Below are 17,411 nucleotides of genomic sequence, written 5' to 3'. Positions count from 1 at the left end.
ACCTGATCCATCCAGAACTCAGAAACCCTCAGTGAATCTTCTTACTCTCATAACAATGTATTTGCTTGCATAGTTTCAATAAGAGTCCGTTCTCCTTTTAACAGGTTACAATTAGAAACATTGAGTATATTACCAAGGTTTTGACTGGAATGACATATTTGAGAAAGATATGCATAGACTCAGATATGACCAGATTGCTTCAAGGAACTGCTTCAAAAAAAAAAAAAAATGGACCTGGTACCCTGCTTGTAAGATTCTGGCAAAGCAGGCTTTAAAAAGAATTTCAATGGTCAGTTACTATTTTTGCTGCACTTATACAATCAGGCCAAGTTTAATGCAAACAAATAGTTTTACTGTGATTATCTTTAGTTTAAAGAAAAATGAGGGTAATTGAAGAGAGAAAAATTACGTGCACCTTTGTAGATACTAGAATCTAGTCTTGTAAATTGTCTTTGAGATTTTATTACATACCTATTAACTGGACTGCACCCAGGATTTTTCTAGTTTCTTCAATTATCTGTCTACAACTCACCAAACTAATATTTCCAGTTTTCTCCCACCCTTCTATTTTGATATCACAAAGAACAAAGGCAGCCCTTGAGCCCTTTCAAAGGGGAACTTTCTTTTCAAGTGCTCCTGACCACTGACACTGTTGCAAAAATATAGATGGTATTGAGCCTTGGGTACATTTCTCACAGCTAAGGAGGACCACCTGACATCCGGTCCTGTACAACACTGTAGACCCCTGAATCAAACTGATGAGTAAAAACAGGTAGCTGGTATCGATATACACTGCTATCACCCAAGAGGCCAGATGCAAGTCTTACTTTAGCTAAACATGAAAGCCTTTCTCCTTTTCTTTCTTAACTTCACTTTGGCATTGGCCTGGAAAGATAACACCATCATCTGTATCTCCCAGGCCATTTCTAAGAAGGGATAACCTTTAGAATTTAGGATAACTCTATTTCAGGCTAGGAGATTCTCTTCCCCCATGCACTAAAAACCTGACTGACTCCTGGCCTGAATAGGTAAACACAGCAGTCCCTGTGAATGAATCCACTATCAGTACTTCTTAAGAGGAATAGTCTGTGCCCCAACTGGTCTTATCTTTGTGCTAGTTATCATTCTCCTTGGGCCTATGAATGCCTAGATAGCAGGCATACGATTAGACTATGCCTCTTAGGCTATCTAACTGTGCCCCTAACTGTTAGAGAAAGGGCCTAACAGGAGGCAGTCATGATTCAAGAATTGCTTCCTTTGGGAAAATCCTACTTCCCTGATTAGGAGTTAATACAAATAAGAATATGATCAGGAACTTTTTCTTAACTCTTAAGAGACACTGTGGATTCCACTGCTAGGACACTACATGCCAACAAAAATACTTAGACTCTCTAGTCATGTTGTTCTTGATAATAAGATAGCCCTTGATTATCTTTTAGCTAAGTAAGTGTCTGTGCTGTGACCAACACCACCTGCTATAACCGGATTGACACTTCTGGGGAAGTAGAAACATTTACTAAGACCACTTGGCTTAAAAGGATGACTCCTTCAACGGGGTCTTTGGTTGGTTTGGGTCTCAGGGACTATGGCTCCAAAGTGCACTCCAAACACTGAGGATTATCCTACCTATAGTTATCATAATCACCTGGAGCACTGGATCCTCTCAAAAGTTTAAAATGCATGCTTGCAGCCACTGACCAGCAGTGAAATGATCTTCCTAAGGGTGGAATGTCAGAAAATAAGCAAGAACAGCAGCCACCTCAAAAAATGTGAACCTGAAGTCCTGGCCCATGAATATCACAGGGGTTCAGCAAAAACATGACCTATGGATTCCACAGTGAAGATCACCAAAGCTGCGGAACAGTAGCTAAGAGTGACACTAATTCCTTAAATTTTGATCACATCTCTCAGGATGAGAGTACAAAGAAAAGGAGGGAGCTGTTAAAGAGAAAAGCCACAGGCCCAAAATGGCTAAAGCTCAGAATATCAAACCTAGATTTAATACCTAACCTAACAGCAGTTTTGACTTTCACCTGAAATGTAATCTTAATCAAACAGTCTAGAATTTTCTGGTCAGCAACAATGAGGTAATCCATCCATCCTTTCTCCCAGTTCCCTCCTAGCTCCTCCCCTCCTGTTCTACCCCAACCCCAAGAAGCAATGCGCATGATAAAACCCCCTTGCCTTTCCTCCCCACCCTCCACCCCACCCCCTCCGCATAAGAAGCCCTGGCCTAAAAACAATCCTTTCTTTTTTCATGTACAACTCCTTCCAGTTGCTAGATAAGACGCTGTGATTCCTAAGGTGACTAATAAAGTCAATTAAATCTTCAAATTTACTCAGCTGAATTTTGTTTTCTAACAATGGATTCTGTTGGTGAGGCTGAAGCTAGTGAGAATACAACTTGGCTGGACCCTTCTGCAGAGCAATTTAGAATCTAATAAAGCTATATCTGCATTTACCTTTTGAAATCTCATGTCTAGTAATCTACTCTGAAGAAACATTACCAACAATATGAAAATACATATGCACAAGGTAATTCATTGTAGATTGTTGGTAATGGCAAACTATTCAAGACAATCTGAATGCTAGCTGGGTTTTCTGGCTTTTATGTACCAAGTACTGAAAGGAAAGGGTGGCCAGTCTGCAGATACACCAGATTCTGTTCAGAAAATTAGCCATTAATATAATACTGTTTCTGATCTACACACTTAATTCAAATTTTACCAATTGTTCCACTTATGTCCTTCCTCTAATACAACCTAGAATAAGGTGGTACATTTAGTTGTCATGTCTCTTTAGCCTGCTTTAACTGGAATCAGTTCCTCAGTCTTTGTCGAAAACAAATAATGATATTTTTGAAGAGTACTTGCCAATTATTTTGTAGAATGTCTCTCAATTTAGGTTTGCCTGATGTTTCCCCACAGTTCATGTTAGACATTTTTGATAAGAATATTCCAGAAGCAATGCTGTCTTTCTCAGTGTGTCACATGAGGAGACAGATCATGTTGATTTGTCCTATTACTGATGTCACTAATTTTTTTGTTTTTAGTTTTTTTTTTTTTTTTGGGAGGACATGTCATGGGAATAACAGCCTTAGCATCACAAAGAAGCAAAGAAGCAATTCCAAAATGTGTTTAGAACTTTTTTCCAAATAAACTTTGTAAAATGTATACTGCCTTTAGATTGACTCCCTGGAAGGGTTAGGTATGATATGTGGTATGTTGTTACCACAGATACTCCCACATCTGAATTTGTCCACCTTAGGACTTTTACTGTATATTTCTAAGCAAGTATGAATGTATCTAAAGATTCTGTGAAAATCACAGGCTTCAGAGGAGATCAACGCCTTTACAGGTAGATTTCAAAACATACTCTATGTAGGCTTCAGCCAGAAGCACACCCCAAAGTGACAGAATCTCACCAGCAGACCTTCTGATCTTCGGTCACAGGGGATGGCCCTGCCCCCACAGTTGTACTAGGCATTGCCCTAGTGGGGGCTCTGCAGGGGCCCCCCACTGCAGCAGTTCTCTGCTTGTGTTGCACATGCCTAAGACTCCAGGGGATTTCATCCTTCAAAATCTAGGTAGAGACAGCTATACCCCTACAGCTGTGCTGGTTGTAGTGTATGCTGCCCCAGGCCCACTAGCAGGAACCATACCTAGGTTGCTGCTGGATGACATGGAGTGGAGCCCATGCTGTGAGGTGGCACTGGGCAGTGAGGCCTTTCCTTTGACTATGCCCCCATCCCTTCCTACACATTACAAGTTTCAGAGCCTGTGTCAGGCCTAAAGTGAGTGGGAGGAAAGAAGCATGGAACTGGAAATGAGATTGATGCTCTTATTAAAACAAATTTTTAAAACCTGAAAATAAAACTGTTAGTATTTTAGTCATAGGATCTGGCTGAGATTCCATATAACAGTGAGTTCAAAGAACCGTGGTTGAGAAAATAATTATGATTTTCCTTGATTATAAGCTGAATCCAGCCCATTCAAGGATTGGTTACACACACACACACACACACACATACACACACACACACACACACACACACTAGTCAAGGAGTCTTCTCACAAACTGTTTTTGAGGACTAGTGTTTCAAGGAACAGTCAAAAGGAGTACATTTATAAAGTGCTCTTGCCTGAAGAAAGTCTAAGATGAGCCCTGGATATATACTGAGAACTAAAGTCCATCAATGCAGAAAGCATTGGTAACTTAGCTTTGCTTAATCTTTCTAGGAGAGAGTTAAGATAATGTCTTTAAAGTCATAAAATACATTTTAAATATACAAAAAAAGGAAACTTCAAGGGGGGAAAAGCAGCCACATTTTCTTCTACTTACCCCAAGTATGATATGGTATTATCTAAGAGAAAAATATTTTAATACATTATCTGTTATTTACAAATTGACCTGATTTTCCACTTAATAACCCTATGTAGATAGGGGACTTCCTTACCTTTTAAAAGGCACAGCATTTTTCAGAACAGTTTCCACCTCAGCAACATCTGCTCTGGCAAGATCAGCCACAGTAAGAAAGCCAGAAGCATAGAGGAACCTGGCTCGCTGTGCATTAAGTAAGGATATCCGGACCAGGTCACACAGCTCCCTCTGGACGCCAAATGTAAGACGCTTCTGAAATTGGGAAAGTAGTAGTTCCATGTTGTGCCAGCCCAGGCGGTTGGAAAATACTGTAATCATCCCTGGAATATTCATGGAATATTTATTGAATTAAAAATTCTGTATAGACCAATTCTCCATTTCTTGAGGTGTATTTTTGCTTCACTATTTTTTTTTCCTGCAGAATCATTAAGTTTAACAGGCCGAAGGTGTAAATTAATAGGAGAGTAGACATATACTAAGGGTCTAGCTAAATGGGCAATGAATGTGTAAACACATTGAATGTTACCTCATTCATTCTTAATCAATAACTTGACATATGAAAAAAACGGAAGCAGAGCACATAAACACAAAACAAACAAAAAGCTCTCACTCTAGTTCATTCCTCTTTCTCACTCTCTCCTTTTTTTAAGGAAGAAACAACCTTTAAAACAGGTAAAGAACTCTTTCTACCCAGAAGAAAACAAGAGAGCTGATTCAAATAGCCAAGTGCTGAGAGGATTATTTATAGAGTGAAGCTCCCATTGATATTTTCTTTAAAAAAAAAAAGTTGCCTAGCTCAATAGCTATACCCTCCTGAAATAAAGAGGCCAGAGCAGCCAAGTGTCAAGTCATTAAGAAAATTATTTCCCTATGAGAACATTAACCCTAGATGTAATCTGAGATCTTTGATACCAGTGAGTTGATACCAGTAAGTCTCCCTTCTCATCACCCTCTCATCTTTCCCTCAGTATTCTCCCCTCCACACACCTTCACAATGAAACTACACATATAAATACACTCTCTAGCAACCCAGGGTTTCCTTCCTTAGGGCTTAAAGTGTTCTTGATAAAATCAGACCTAGAACTTCCCTTGTTTGCCTAGCTTACAGGATAGGAGTATAATTTTATTAAGGGAAACTGGTATTTTCTTAAAGAGATGATATTTAGAGCAGTGAAATAGAAGTCCAGAAATCCCTCTTCACTTGCCATCCTCCTCAATAACAAGTATTAATCAGTAACCTGATGATAAAAGGAAGACCACTGAGAACTGGATCTGTTTCCTCTTACAACAGGCAAAAAAAAGAGAGACGGATGGTAAGCAGACTGCTAAGGAATGGAAGGGGACTAAGGTCTAGATACTCGGCTAGCTGTCAGTCTCCTGTAATAATGTAACAAAGTCCAGAAGAGTTGTAGTTTTAGGTGTTCTGATGGTAACAGGGGCTATACAAAATTATGGCTTGACACAGCCGCCTAACTTTTAGAGAAGCCTACAGTAAAACGGAATTTGAAAAAAAAAGTAACCTTAACTTGACCTCAAACCGCAGTCTTAAATAAATGTGGAAATGCTTGTTTAACTGACCTGCATAAACAGCAGCTGACTGTTGTAAAGATTGGATCTGTCCACGATTGCATCCATATTTCTGATTAATTTCCTTTAAAGGAACTTCACTGATTAAATCTAATAGCACAAGACTGGTAAAAAACCTGGAAAGTAAATTACAAAAGTATGGTAGTAAGAGATCACTTATGTCTACTATGAAAGTACAATGTATGTTGAAAAACAAGAACCAATAAAGGCAAGGGAGGGTTTACACCTCTGAGAAAGTGAGACAGTTCCTATAATAGGATACAGGATTAGTGGACAAAGACCTCAATGTTTGTAAAGTAAATTCTGACATAACATTAGTACTATAGCAAAAAACTAATATCTATATAACAAAAAGATTTCTTCCATATTTCACTATTGCTAATTAATTTTAATAAATAAAACTTGGCTCAAGAAATGTGATGGCACAAAAATTGAAAAGAACACTTGATACACAGTTATACCATCTAATCATATTTCAATCAAAATTTGATTATAAAAAAGTTTTAATGTGAAAGGCAATTGTGCCACAAATAATTCAAGTATATAAATCCTTACAAAATTTTCACTTGACTATGATGTAAATAATATACTAAAGACTAATACTGTAAGAAAAATAATTGTATTATATTTCAAAGAAGATAAAGCCTGTGCAATTTCCCCACCTGAATCTTTTTAACTGGCTCTTCCCTACAGGTAATGAATCAGTAATGAATCACTTCTAAGGATGATACAAAGCATACCTTCAAATTGAGCCACACTAAGTTGGCCGTTCTAAGTCACATCTTCTTTAAGGAAAGGAAGTAATTAAATGTTCTACTTTTAAAAGTCTTGATAAATGGCATCTTATAAGCCACAAGGAAGAAACTGAAATACCAATAAATTCAGTAAATACAGGAAATGGAAAAATTTTACTATACTTAGCCAAAACTTTGATTTTAATGACATTGAAAGTGACTACAATAAACTGGACAACTATTGCATATCAAATACTGTGTTAAATATTGGATAGTCCAGGTTCCTTGATATTTACCTTTTATGGATGGCCATTTGTCGGTGCTGTCTCTCAGTTCTGACTACTATTTTTCCTTTCACACAGCGAGCCAAGAACCCTTCTTCAACTCCCACTAGTTCTGCCACCCGTTTCATAGAAGCTGGCAACTTCTCCCATAAACAGAAAAACTGATACCAATCAATAGTAGTCCAATCCTCAAACATAGGTGTAACCTAAAGGGAAGCAGAATCATCCATTACCTGGAACTATTGCATTATAAGAGAGACAAAATTGTAAATATACACTTCTTGATAAAAACAAAAGCCTCGGTATTTGGAAAATTTTCTAAATGGGATAATGCTTCATTTATGTGAAAACTTAATTTAATCATAAACAACTCACTGACAAGGGAAAAGGAAGAAACCATTAAGCATACAAGCTGGATTTTACAGAATCCAAGAACTTTCATCATAGGCACTTTTAATCTCAATATTCTGATGTTAAATACAATCTTAAGTATTTTGTATGACTTCTGAGAAAACGGAGGAGGAGGAATCAATATTCAAAGTTGCTACAATATATTATCTAAAGTATCTGGGATTCAACAACAACAACAAATAACAATGAGACATGAAAAGAAACAACAACGTGTGTCTCAAACACAGAAAAAAAAAGTAGGCAAAAGAAACCTCTTTGAGAGATTCCAGATGTTGGAAATACCAGGCAAAGACTTCAAAGCAGACAGTATAAGTATGGTCAAAAGAAAACCATGTTAAACGATGTAAAGGAAGGTATGATGACAATGTCTCATCAAGTAGAGAATATGAGTAAACAGAAATGACAAAAAAGAGCCAAATAGAAATTCTGGAGCTAAAAAGTACAACTGAAATGAACTATTCATTATAGAGCTAAACAGTAGATAAAAGCTGGCAGAAGAAAGAAAGGAAAAGAACATTTGAAGAAATGGATACATAAGATAACATGTAAACTGTAGTATCAGTGACATAAAACATGAAGGGGTAGAGAAGTACAGAGTTTTTGTATAGAATTAAGTATCAGCTTAAAATAGTATGTTATAACTATACATACAATGGAACATCATACAGCCATAAAAAAGAAGGAACTCTTGCCATTTATGACAACATGGTTAAGCTGAAGGGCACTGTAATACATGTAATGAGCCAGACAGAGAAAGGCAAATTTTGTATGATATTACTCATATGTGGAATCTGAAAAAAGTTGAACAAATTATTGAAATTATAGTTGTTTTCAACATGTGTGTCTAACTTTTGTATAAAAGTTTGCATACCACCATTACAATCAGAATTCTGAATGTGATTATAAATTTACCTTTACCAGTGAGTTTATATATTCAAATGTTTTTACATTGTTAATTGGCATCCTTTCAGCCTGAAGAATTCCCTTTAACATTTCTTATGATGCATCTCCAATGGTGATGAACTGTCTCAGCTTTTGTTTGGGAAAAACTTTATCTTGCCTTCATTTCTGAAGAACAGCATGATAGGTATTCTTGGTTGGCAGTTTTTTTCTCTCAATATTTTGAAAATATCATACCATGCTCTCCAGACCTGCAAAGTTTCTGCTGAGAAATCCACTGATAGCCTTATGAGGTTGTATATAACAAAGGTCCTGGGGGGAGGTTATAGTATAGCTCAGTGGTAGAGTGCCTGCTTGGCATACATAAGGTCCTAGGTTCAATTCCCAGTACCTCCATTTAAATACATACACACACACACACACATACATACATACATACATACATACACAAAAGTCCTTTCTCTTGTGGTTTTCAAAATTCTGACTCTTTGACTTTTGACAGTTTGGTAATAATGCATCACAATGAAGTCCCTTTTGGGTTGTATGTTTGGGGTTTTCTTAGCTTCATGTACCTAGATATCCATATCTCTCCTCATATTTGGGATGTTTTTAGCCATTATTTCTTTAAATACTTTCTGCCATTTTCTCTCACTCTTCTCCATCTTGGACTTCAATAATGTGTATACTTTTTTCACTTCACGGTGTCCCATTAGTCTTGCAGGGATTTTCACTCTCCATTTTTTTTCTCCTCTGTATGTATAATTGCAAATGATCTATCTTTGAGTTCATGGTTTCTTTCTTCTGCTTGATCAAGTCTGCTTTTGAAGCTCTCAAGTGAATTTTCCAAATCAGTCATTATATTCTTCAGCTCTGAGATTTCTGGGTTTGGGGGCTTTTTTTTTTTTTTAATGGTTTCTATTTCTTTGTTGAACTTCTCATTCTGTTTATGTACTATTTTCCTAATTTTGTTCAGTTGCCTACCTGTGTTTTCTTATAGTTAACTAAACTTCATTAAAGGGATTATTCTGAATTCTTGGTCAGTCGGTTCATAGATCTCCATTTCTTTAGGTTTGTTTATTGGAGCATTATTAGTTTCCTTGGTGGTGTCATGTTTCCCTGATTCTTCATTATTCTTGCATCTTTGTGTTGGTGTTTGTGCATTTGAGGAAACTCAGTTACCTCTTCCAATCTTCACATGTTTGCTTTGACAGAAAAAGACCTTCACTAGTCAGCCCAGCCTGGGGTTCCACAAAGGGCCAGCTAGTAGAGTCCACAGGAGGGCAGGCAGGACCTCTGGTTGAATGGGGCCACTGACATTCTCCGCATTCAGGCAGGACCACTGCCTCAGCTGCCTGGTCAAGTGGAACTGCTAGCTGGGCTCTGTGGACAGACATGGTCACTGGTTGGGCTGACATAGTCAGACAGGTTCACTGGCTGAGCTCTGAGGTTGGGTGGGGCTCTTTGTGGGCCCTCTGGTCAGTCAGAAATAGACTGTACTCCTGGCTAGGTAGTGCCATTATTTGGATTCCATGTTCAGGTATAGCAAGAGACTGTGCTCCACAGCTGGCTGGGCCCACAGGATGAACTCTGTGTTCATGCAGGACTCCAGGTTATATTCTGCATTCAGGATTCCTGGTCAGGCAAGGCTGCAAGCAAGCTCTGCAGTTTCGTGGGGCTGCTGGCTTGGCTTCTTGGCAGGGCAGGGCTGCAGGCTGGGCTCTACAGCCAGGCCACTAGCTGAGGACCCTAGACCCCCAGAACTGCTCACCTTGCTTCTTGGCCAGATGGGGACATTATTCTGGTACCACAAGAGAGTGGAATCACTTGTTGGCCTCTTTCTGGTGAGGTGGCCAGGAAGGATGACTGCCATTGCCATGATCCACACACTAGTCATTGTAAGCCCCATCCCGTTCTTTGTTCCTAGCTGATCCTAGGTGGTCTAGCCTTGCCAGTTCTCCCAGGGGTCTCTGTGAGGCAAAACGGAAGTGAGCTTCCCAGAGAATACTGAGGATGAGAAAACTAGACAGCCACCTTGGCTCTCTTCTCCCCACTGAGAAAGTGTAGGCACAGGGGATCCCTCTCAGTGTGCTGGCTTGAAGAAAGGCAACACATGCCAAGTGAAACAACTGCTCTTAGTCTTTTAATGTGGCTGCTCTCGTTTTTGTGCTTTAAGAGAGTGTCTCAACCTCACCACCAGGTTCTGGGATTCTTAGCAAGATGTTCTTGACTATGAATAGTTACTAATTCATGTTTTTGTGATGGGGACTACAGCCAGGGATCTCCTATACCACCATCTTGCTTATTATCACTTCCCACCATCTGCACTTAATTGACAAAATAAAATATTTCTCCCCAGGTTCTTTTGAGAGAATATGCTTTCAAATTCTATTTTATCCAATTTTTATAAAAATCTTTGTTTAAAAAATATCTGTAACAGATTATCTAATGTAAACAAATTTTAAAAGTCCTTACTGCATTTATCATAGGTTTTTTATGAAGAATCTAAGTCCCATAGTGTCTTTTTAGGACTAAATTTATCTTAGACAATGAAATGCAATACTCCTGCTATTTTTTTAATCTTATGAATATTGAAATTAACCAAACCCCCCTCTTTGCTACAGTTGCTAGACAGCCTAGAACCAAAGTTAGGCACAATAATTGTACATGACTTAATGGTATTCTTGTCTCTTGTTTATGTACCAAACTTTGTTTGAATTTTACATTATGGACTTTAATTTCCAGGTATCTCAACTGTCCTTTGCTATTCTCTTACATATCTTCAAATACGTATTTTTTTATAAATCTCCTCAAATCTTTTTTGAAAGGAAGTTGGAGAAAATAGATAGGCAAGTAGATTAAAGGGTCACCAGAACATTAAATTTACTACTTTAAAACAACTCTCTTCTCACTATTTCTTTTCTATTCCCACCTAGTCAAGGAAAATAGGCAAGATATTCCCATAGGGTATCTCTGATGTTCAGGATTTTTTATAGGTATTTTTTCCCCATTTCCACAAATGTAATAATGAAGAAAACAGAACTTACCAGATAAACAATATGCAGATCATTCTCTAAAACAAAGCCCTTCATTGCTCTTTGGAGGTCGGCAAAAATATCTAAGGTATCAGATGGACAAAGCGAAGAAGATATAGCTGCTGAACCAAGATGTGTTGGATGGTACACACTTCCTGTTTTGGGGGTGGGGTGGGGAAATAAAGAACCAAATGTTAAAAATAAAATAAAACTTTGACACAACATTGTAAAATGACTATAACTCAATAAAAAAATGTAAAAAAATAATAAAACAAAACAAAACAAAACAAAACACTGTTTTTCAATATTCTGTAATTAACCTTTCAGGAGCTGATAAATTTTACCAACAGAATCCAATGCATGCATATTCATGAGCAGGCTCTATGCTAATTGTCTGATGTTGCTGAACACAGCACCGATTTACTAAAAATGAGTTGATATACTGCTTGAAAAGTCAGTTTCATTTTACTAAGCAGTCTTATACACTGTAAGTCACTAAAAATGAAAAAGTGAGTAAACTGCAACCAAGAAGTCATTTTTACCTTCTGTTCCATCACTAGCTCCAGTAATCTCGATGAATTCATTTTCTAGCAGCCACATTACACAGGCCTCAATTGCTCCAAGTTGAACAGAATCTTGATTTTTCTGAATTTCCTGCTTCTTTTCTTTCATACTTGCAGCCAAAAATGTGCAAGAAGCATAAGTCTGTAAATCTTGTGATGTATTTGCCACTCCACCAACTATTATCTGAGACAAGAGGTTTGAAATTTTCTGTAACTTTTTAATAAGATTTATAGGCCCTCATAGTATAAGACATTATTTTGTTCTCTTAAAATATCAGCATCTAAACATAGAAACTCTTAATTAACTCTTCTACCATCATTCATTATAAATGTATGTAACACCTACTGAAAACATAAAAAGTTTTCTTAAAAAGTAGATACATTTTCTCATAAAGAAAAATCATTATTTATTTGAAATGCAGAAACTAACAACATAAATAATATATATAAATTTTAACATATATAATATAAAGAAGGTGTTGATGGCTTATGCTCATGAACCAAATAAATTCCTCTAACTCTTCCTTTTGAAATATGTGGGCATATAAGAATGCTAGTAGTGAATACTTCCCACCTAGAAGAGGGGTGGGAATAGGTGTAGAAAAAGATGAAAGTGGTGTCTTGTGGATATCATTTACCCACGACTGTTCTATTATGTACACTAATCTGCCTCTTACTTTCTTTCATTTAATATATATTGGAACCATATTAAAGCATCCTAAATAGAGCTATCTCATTCTTTTTAATGACAGCAAAGCCCGTTATAATGTATTAATGGTATTTTGGTTGTTTCTAGTTTTTTTTCTCATAACCAAAAAGCTATAATATTCTTGTATGTTTAATTTGATAAAATTTCACAAATATATCCCCAGGGAAAATTCCCAGATGTGAATCTACTGGATAAATGGCTACGTGCATTTTTTTTTAATCCTAGTAGTTATGGCCAAGTTGCCCTCAAAAAGAGTTTCAGCAGTACGTGAAAGTACCTACTTTCTACATTCTTACCTACTTTATGCTATCAATTACTCTTCTTTTTTTTTCTTTTTTTTTTTTTCAAACTGACAGCTAAGAGGGAAAAAAAGTGAATGAGTACAGTACCAGTACCTCTAGCACCAGCACTGAAACCAATAGCAAGGCATGCTGGTATATGAACAGAAACTTTTTTGGATGAATACATGAAACACTTAAAAGGGGTTACCTTTGAGAGACTCTAAGCAAAAGGTTTTATTTTTCATTTTAGATACTTTCATATTTAGAAGATTGCAACTTCTAATTGTGTATTTGTAATTTTATTTTATTTTAATGTCAACAGGTATTATCTGGATGGAAGAACTAGGGTCTATTTTTGTCACCTTTTCTTAAAACTCAGAAAATTATAAAAACTATCTAAAAAATAAAAATAACCATCTGGCATTTAAACCACTACTTTGAAGTAGATTGATATACCATTAGCTATATTAAACTTCAAGAAGTAACTATATAAAATAGAAGAGATTCAGACTTGAGTAGGCTATAAATAATCCCATAAAGAGATACAAAGCTACAACTTTTCACATACTAAATTAAAGTTCTACCACTGTACTACAGGAACAAAAAAGCAAATGGTAGTTTAGTGAACTGTCTCTTACCTCCAGAATAGCTCTTATCATGCTCGAAGTTACTTCTTCTCCTTGTCTCTGCAGACAGCTCCGAACAGGTTTTAGAGATCCCTGAAGTAGAGCTATGCCTTTTGATTTCTCAGAGTTCTTACAAACTAAGATACTCTCACCTATAACCAAAAGAACCATACATTTGCAAAATCTCAACACATTTCCATAAGATACTTGCTAAAGAGAATTTAAATTGTCTTACTTGTTTAAAAGGAGAAAACAGATGATAGTGGTTGTTATGGTCATAAAATTATCAGTAATGTTTTTATTTTCTGAATTTTGGATTGAAGAGGATCAAAATATGCTATATATTATATGCCACTTTGGCATAAGGATTATTTTGATCTGAAGGAAACTGGGAAGCAGCAAACATAGAAAGAGCTGTTTGCCCTCTCTATTTGCCTAGAAGCAGGACATAAATTTCTCTTTGTGAAGGTGTTCCCCTTCCTGTCTCTCATAGCAGAAGGACCATTTTTATCACTGGAGACAAAAAGTCAGCACTTAGATGGATGTACTTAAACCTTACTAATATACCTTAACTTCCATTAATTTCCAGAATATATGTACCTTCCCACAATGTATCACTCCTAGAAGCCCAAACCCCTTTTCCTTTGTCTTCTCACATCTCTACAATTTATCACCCTTTGTTAAAAGGGTTTATAAGCCCCCAGCAACTAACTGCTTCTTTGGATAGTCACTTCTTTTCAATTAATGCCTCTGTGTATGTAAAAAATTAAATATTAACGTAAAGTAAAAAATGTATGTCTTTTTTCCTGTTAATCTGTCATTTGCCAGTTTAATTTGCAGGCACTAGCCAGTGACTTAAGAGGGTAGAGGAAAAGTTTTTTTTCCTTCCTTCCAGGATTAACTACTGTTATTGAATAATTAAGTATATAATAGTCATAGATATTTTGAAAACTATAAAGAAAAACACAGATGTAAATTATTACTAGTTATGAAACTGCATACCAGCCATGTTTCCCTGTCCCTTGAAATAAAAGGCTTTTGCTTTAGTCTCACAGGTCTCCCCTGAGTCTCAAAAGGCTGGCTCAAGAGTTAATGATTAGGGAGATTCCTCAAAAGACTAGGAATAGACTTACCATATGATCCAGGAATCCCGCTCCTGGGCTTATATCCAGAAGGAACCCTACTTCAAAATGACAACTTCACCCCAGTGTTCATAGCAGCACTATTTACAATAGCCAAGACATGGAAACAGCCTAAATGTCCATCAACAGATGACTGGATAAAGAAGATGTGGTATATTTATACAATGGAATACTACTCAGCCATAAAAACCAACAACATAATGCCATTTGCAGCAACATGGATGTTCCTGAAGAATGTCATTATAAGTGAAGTAAGCCAGAAAGAGAAAGAGAAATACCATATGAGATTGCTCATATGTGGAATCTAAAAAAAAAAAAAACAAAAAAAAAACCATAAATACAAAACAGAAACAGACTCATAGACATAGAATACAAACTTGTGGTTGCCAGGGGAATGAGGGGTGGGAAGGAACTGGGATTTCAAAGTGTAGAACAGATAAACAAGATTGTACTGTGTAGCACAGGGAAATATATACAGGATCTTGTGGTGGCTCCTAGCGAAAGAGAATTTGACAATGAATGTATGTATGTTCATATATAACTGAAAAATTGTGCTCTACACTGGAATTTGACACAACATTGTAAAATGACTATAACTCAATGAAAAAATGTTTAAAAAAAAGAGTTAATGATTAGGAAATGTGAAGGTGTAGAAACAAAGAATAGCCGTTGGGCCTGGTAACAATTTAAACTATAAAATAGCCACATAGCAGAGTCACTGAACTCCCAGTTCTCTGACAGATATAGATGAAAGGTCTGACACACATTCCTAAGATTTTTAAATAGGAAGCAGTCCCCCACCAGATAAAAAATGCTGACTGCAAGCATGTGGATTCCAGACCAGTTGAAATCAAAAGACTACGGATGTTCAAAACTTCACCTTTTAGTGCCAATCAGAGAATTATGCACAAGCTGCTCATGCACTCTGAAGCCTCCTCCCTTTACACTGCCTTTAAAAGCCCTTTGCCTGTGCCAAGATGTTAAGATAGTTTTTAAGGAAACTAGTTCACCATCTTCTTGGTTAGCTGACTTTCTTGAATAAAGTTGCTTTCCTTGACTCAACACCTTGTCACTCAACTTCTGGCCTGTCATGTAGCAAGTGGTAAAACCTGAGTTCAATAAGTTATACATGATGATAATATACAATCAAAAATACTAATGCATAACTAGAAATCGCATTATAACATTCACTAATCTAAATGCTTTAGGTTACTGCAATAATCAAATCAACAAAAATATGTGAAAGCACTTACAAATTAAAAACATTCAAATATTCAATTTATACAAACATAAACACTACGACAATTAACACTAGAGAAAATTGTAATTTTTTTTTTTTTGAAAATGAATCTAATAGTAGGGGAAAGGAAGCAGTAAATAAGATGTTGAAATGGAACAGGACCCTATGAGGCCTTCCCAGGATAGAATCTACGGCCCCCATGTCCTGGGCCTGCCTTTTGTCTTAGCCAAAGGATAAATTTAATCAGAGAAGTGAGAAAATGCAGAAGCAAAGGAAACCAGTCAAACAGGACCATATAATAATATCCGAGTCATTAAACAAAGTTAAAGACCTTTAGTTCCTCCTCAAGGACCATAGATAATATTCTGAGCCATAACCTTTGAGATGTTTTGTAGATACTGAAACCCCTAGCAGGTGGAAGAAGTTAACTGCATGATGACCAGACTGTAGACATGATACAAGCTGCTTCATCTTACACAATTCCAAGAATTGGCCTCAAAGAAATGTGAACAAACCAATCCCGAAACTGAAGATTAACTGTACATAGATCAATCAAGAGGACACTGATCAGACCACCACATGACTAAATTTCAAGATGACCGTCAGAGCTGACTGTGCTTTCTGCATGTAGCCCCCTCCTTCCACCTATACACCACTGAAACCCCTTTAAAAGCTCTTGCCCCTGATCAGCAGGAGGACAGTTGGCTTTTGGACATGAGTCCACATTCTCCCCAGCTTGCCAGCCTCCTGAATAAAGCAATCTTTCTTTTCCTAACAACACTAATGTCCAAGGGGCAAAATGAAGGCCATTTGCATTAGAGAAAAAAAAGAAATGAAAGTAGCATTGTGGTGGAGTGTAATAATTACCCAGGCTGAGAGAAAAAAACAGATGATGCTTTCCTAGCACTGATGGCCAAATTGAGAATCAAGATAGAAAAAATATAAGGAACTATAAATGTCATGATCATTGGTTATTTATCTCAGATATAATTACAAAAAATATAGGTACTATCAAAACAAACAAACAAAAACCAAGTGAATAAATATATCACCTGGCTCTTGCAATGACTATAAAATAGCCCAGCTTAAGATTTATAAACTACCTAGAAAATGGATCAATTAGCATTAGCAACAAAGTAAAAAGTCACTTCGGGCTGTTTAAACCTCTTTCAGGCTTTGATTCTTCAACAAAATAGATAACCCTTTTTCAGGATGAGCAAGATGTAAGAAAATGGCCAAATTAATGCCAGTATATATATCCAAGTCCCTGTTCTCATCTGCCTAGGGAGGCTGTATCTGAATCATAATAGAGAAGTCAATTAGAATCAAACTATTCATAGATTTGCTATAGATAGATCTACAAACTATTTAACTTGCAAATCACTGTTTTGGCACAAAGCACCATCACCATACACTACAAGGTTCCAAGAAATCCACCAAAAGATTAAAGAGTCATCTAAATAAAACACCATGAACTATTTAGGAAATATTAACATTACTTAAGCTGTCTTTTGCACAGGAA

General features: G+C 36.8%; 1 protein-coding gene across 1 annotated transcript in view; it reads right to left on the bottom strand.

Annotated features, from left to right (window-relative positions):
• Window positions 1-17,411, bottom strand: part of POLQ (DNA polymerase theta) — a 92,436-nt gene that overhangs the window by 56,036 nt on the left and 18,989 nt on the right. The window contains exons 10-15 of the mRNA XM_031454979.2: window positions 13,520-13,659; window positions 11,871-12,075; window positions 11,341-11,483; window positions 6,998-7,191; window positions 5,959-6,083; window positions 4,457-4,700 (exon numbers count right to left, since the gene is read on the bottom strand). Coding sequence (XP_031310839.2) covers window positions 4,457-4,700; window positions 5,959-6,083; window positions 6,998-7,191; window positions 11,341-11,483; window positions 11,871-12,075; window positions 13,520-13,659 — 1,051 coding nt within the window. The remainder of the gene's footprint in view (window positions 1-4,456; window positions 4,701-5,958; window positions 6,084-6,997; window positions 7,192-11,340; window positions 11,484-11,870; window positions 12,076-13,519; window positions 13,660-17,411) is intronic.

Source organism: Camelus dromedarius, chromosome 2, assembly GCF_036321535.1.
Source record: "Camelus dromedarius isolate mCamDro1 chromosome 2, mCamDro1.pat, whole genome shotgun sequence".
NCBI classification, from domain to species: domain Eukaryota; kingdom Metazoa; phylum Chordata; class Mammalia; order Artiodactyla; family Camelidae; genus Camelus; species Camelus dromedarius.
The sequence above is the reverse complement of the archived record's forward strand: the minus strand, read 5'-3'. Positions and strand labels throughout refer to the sequence as shown.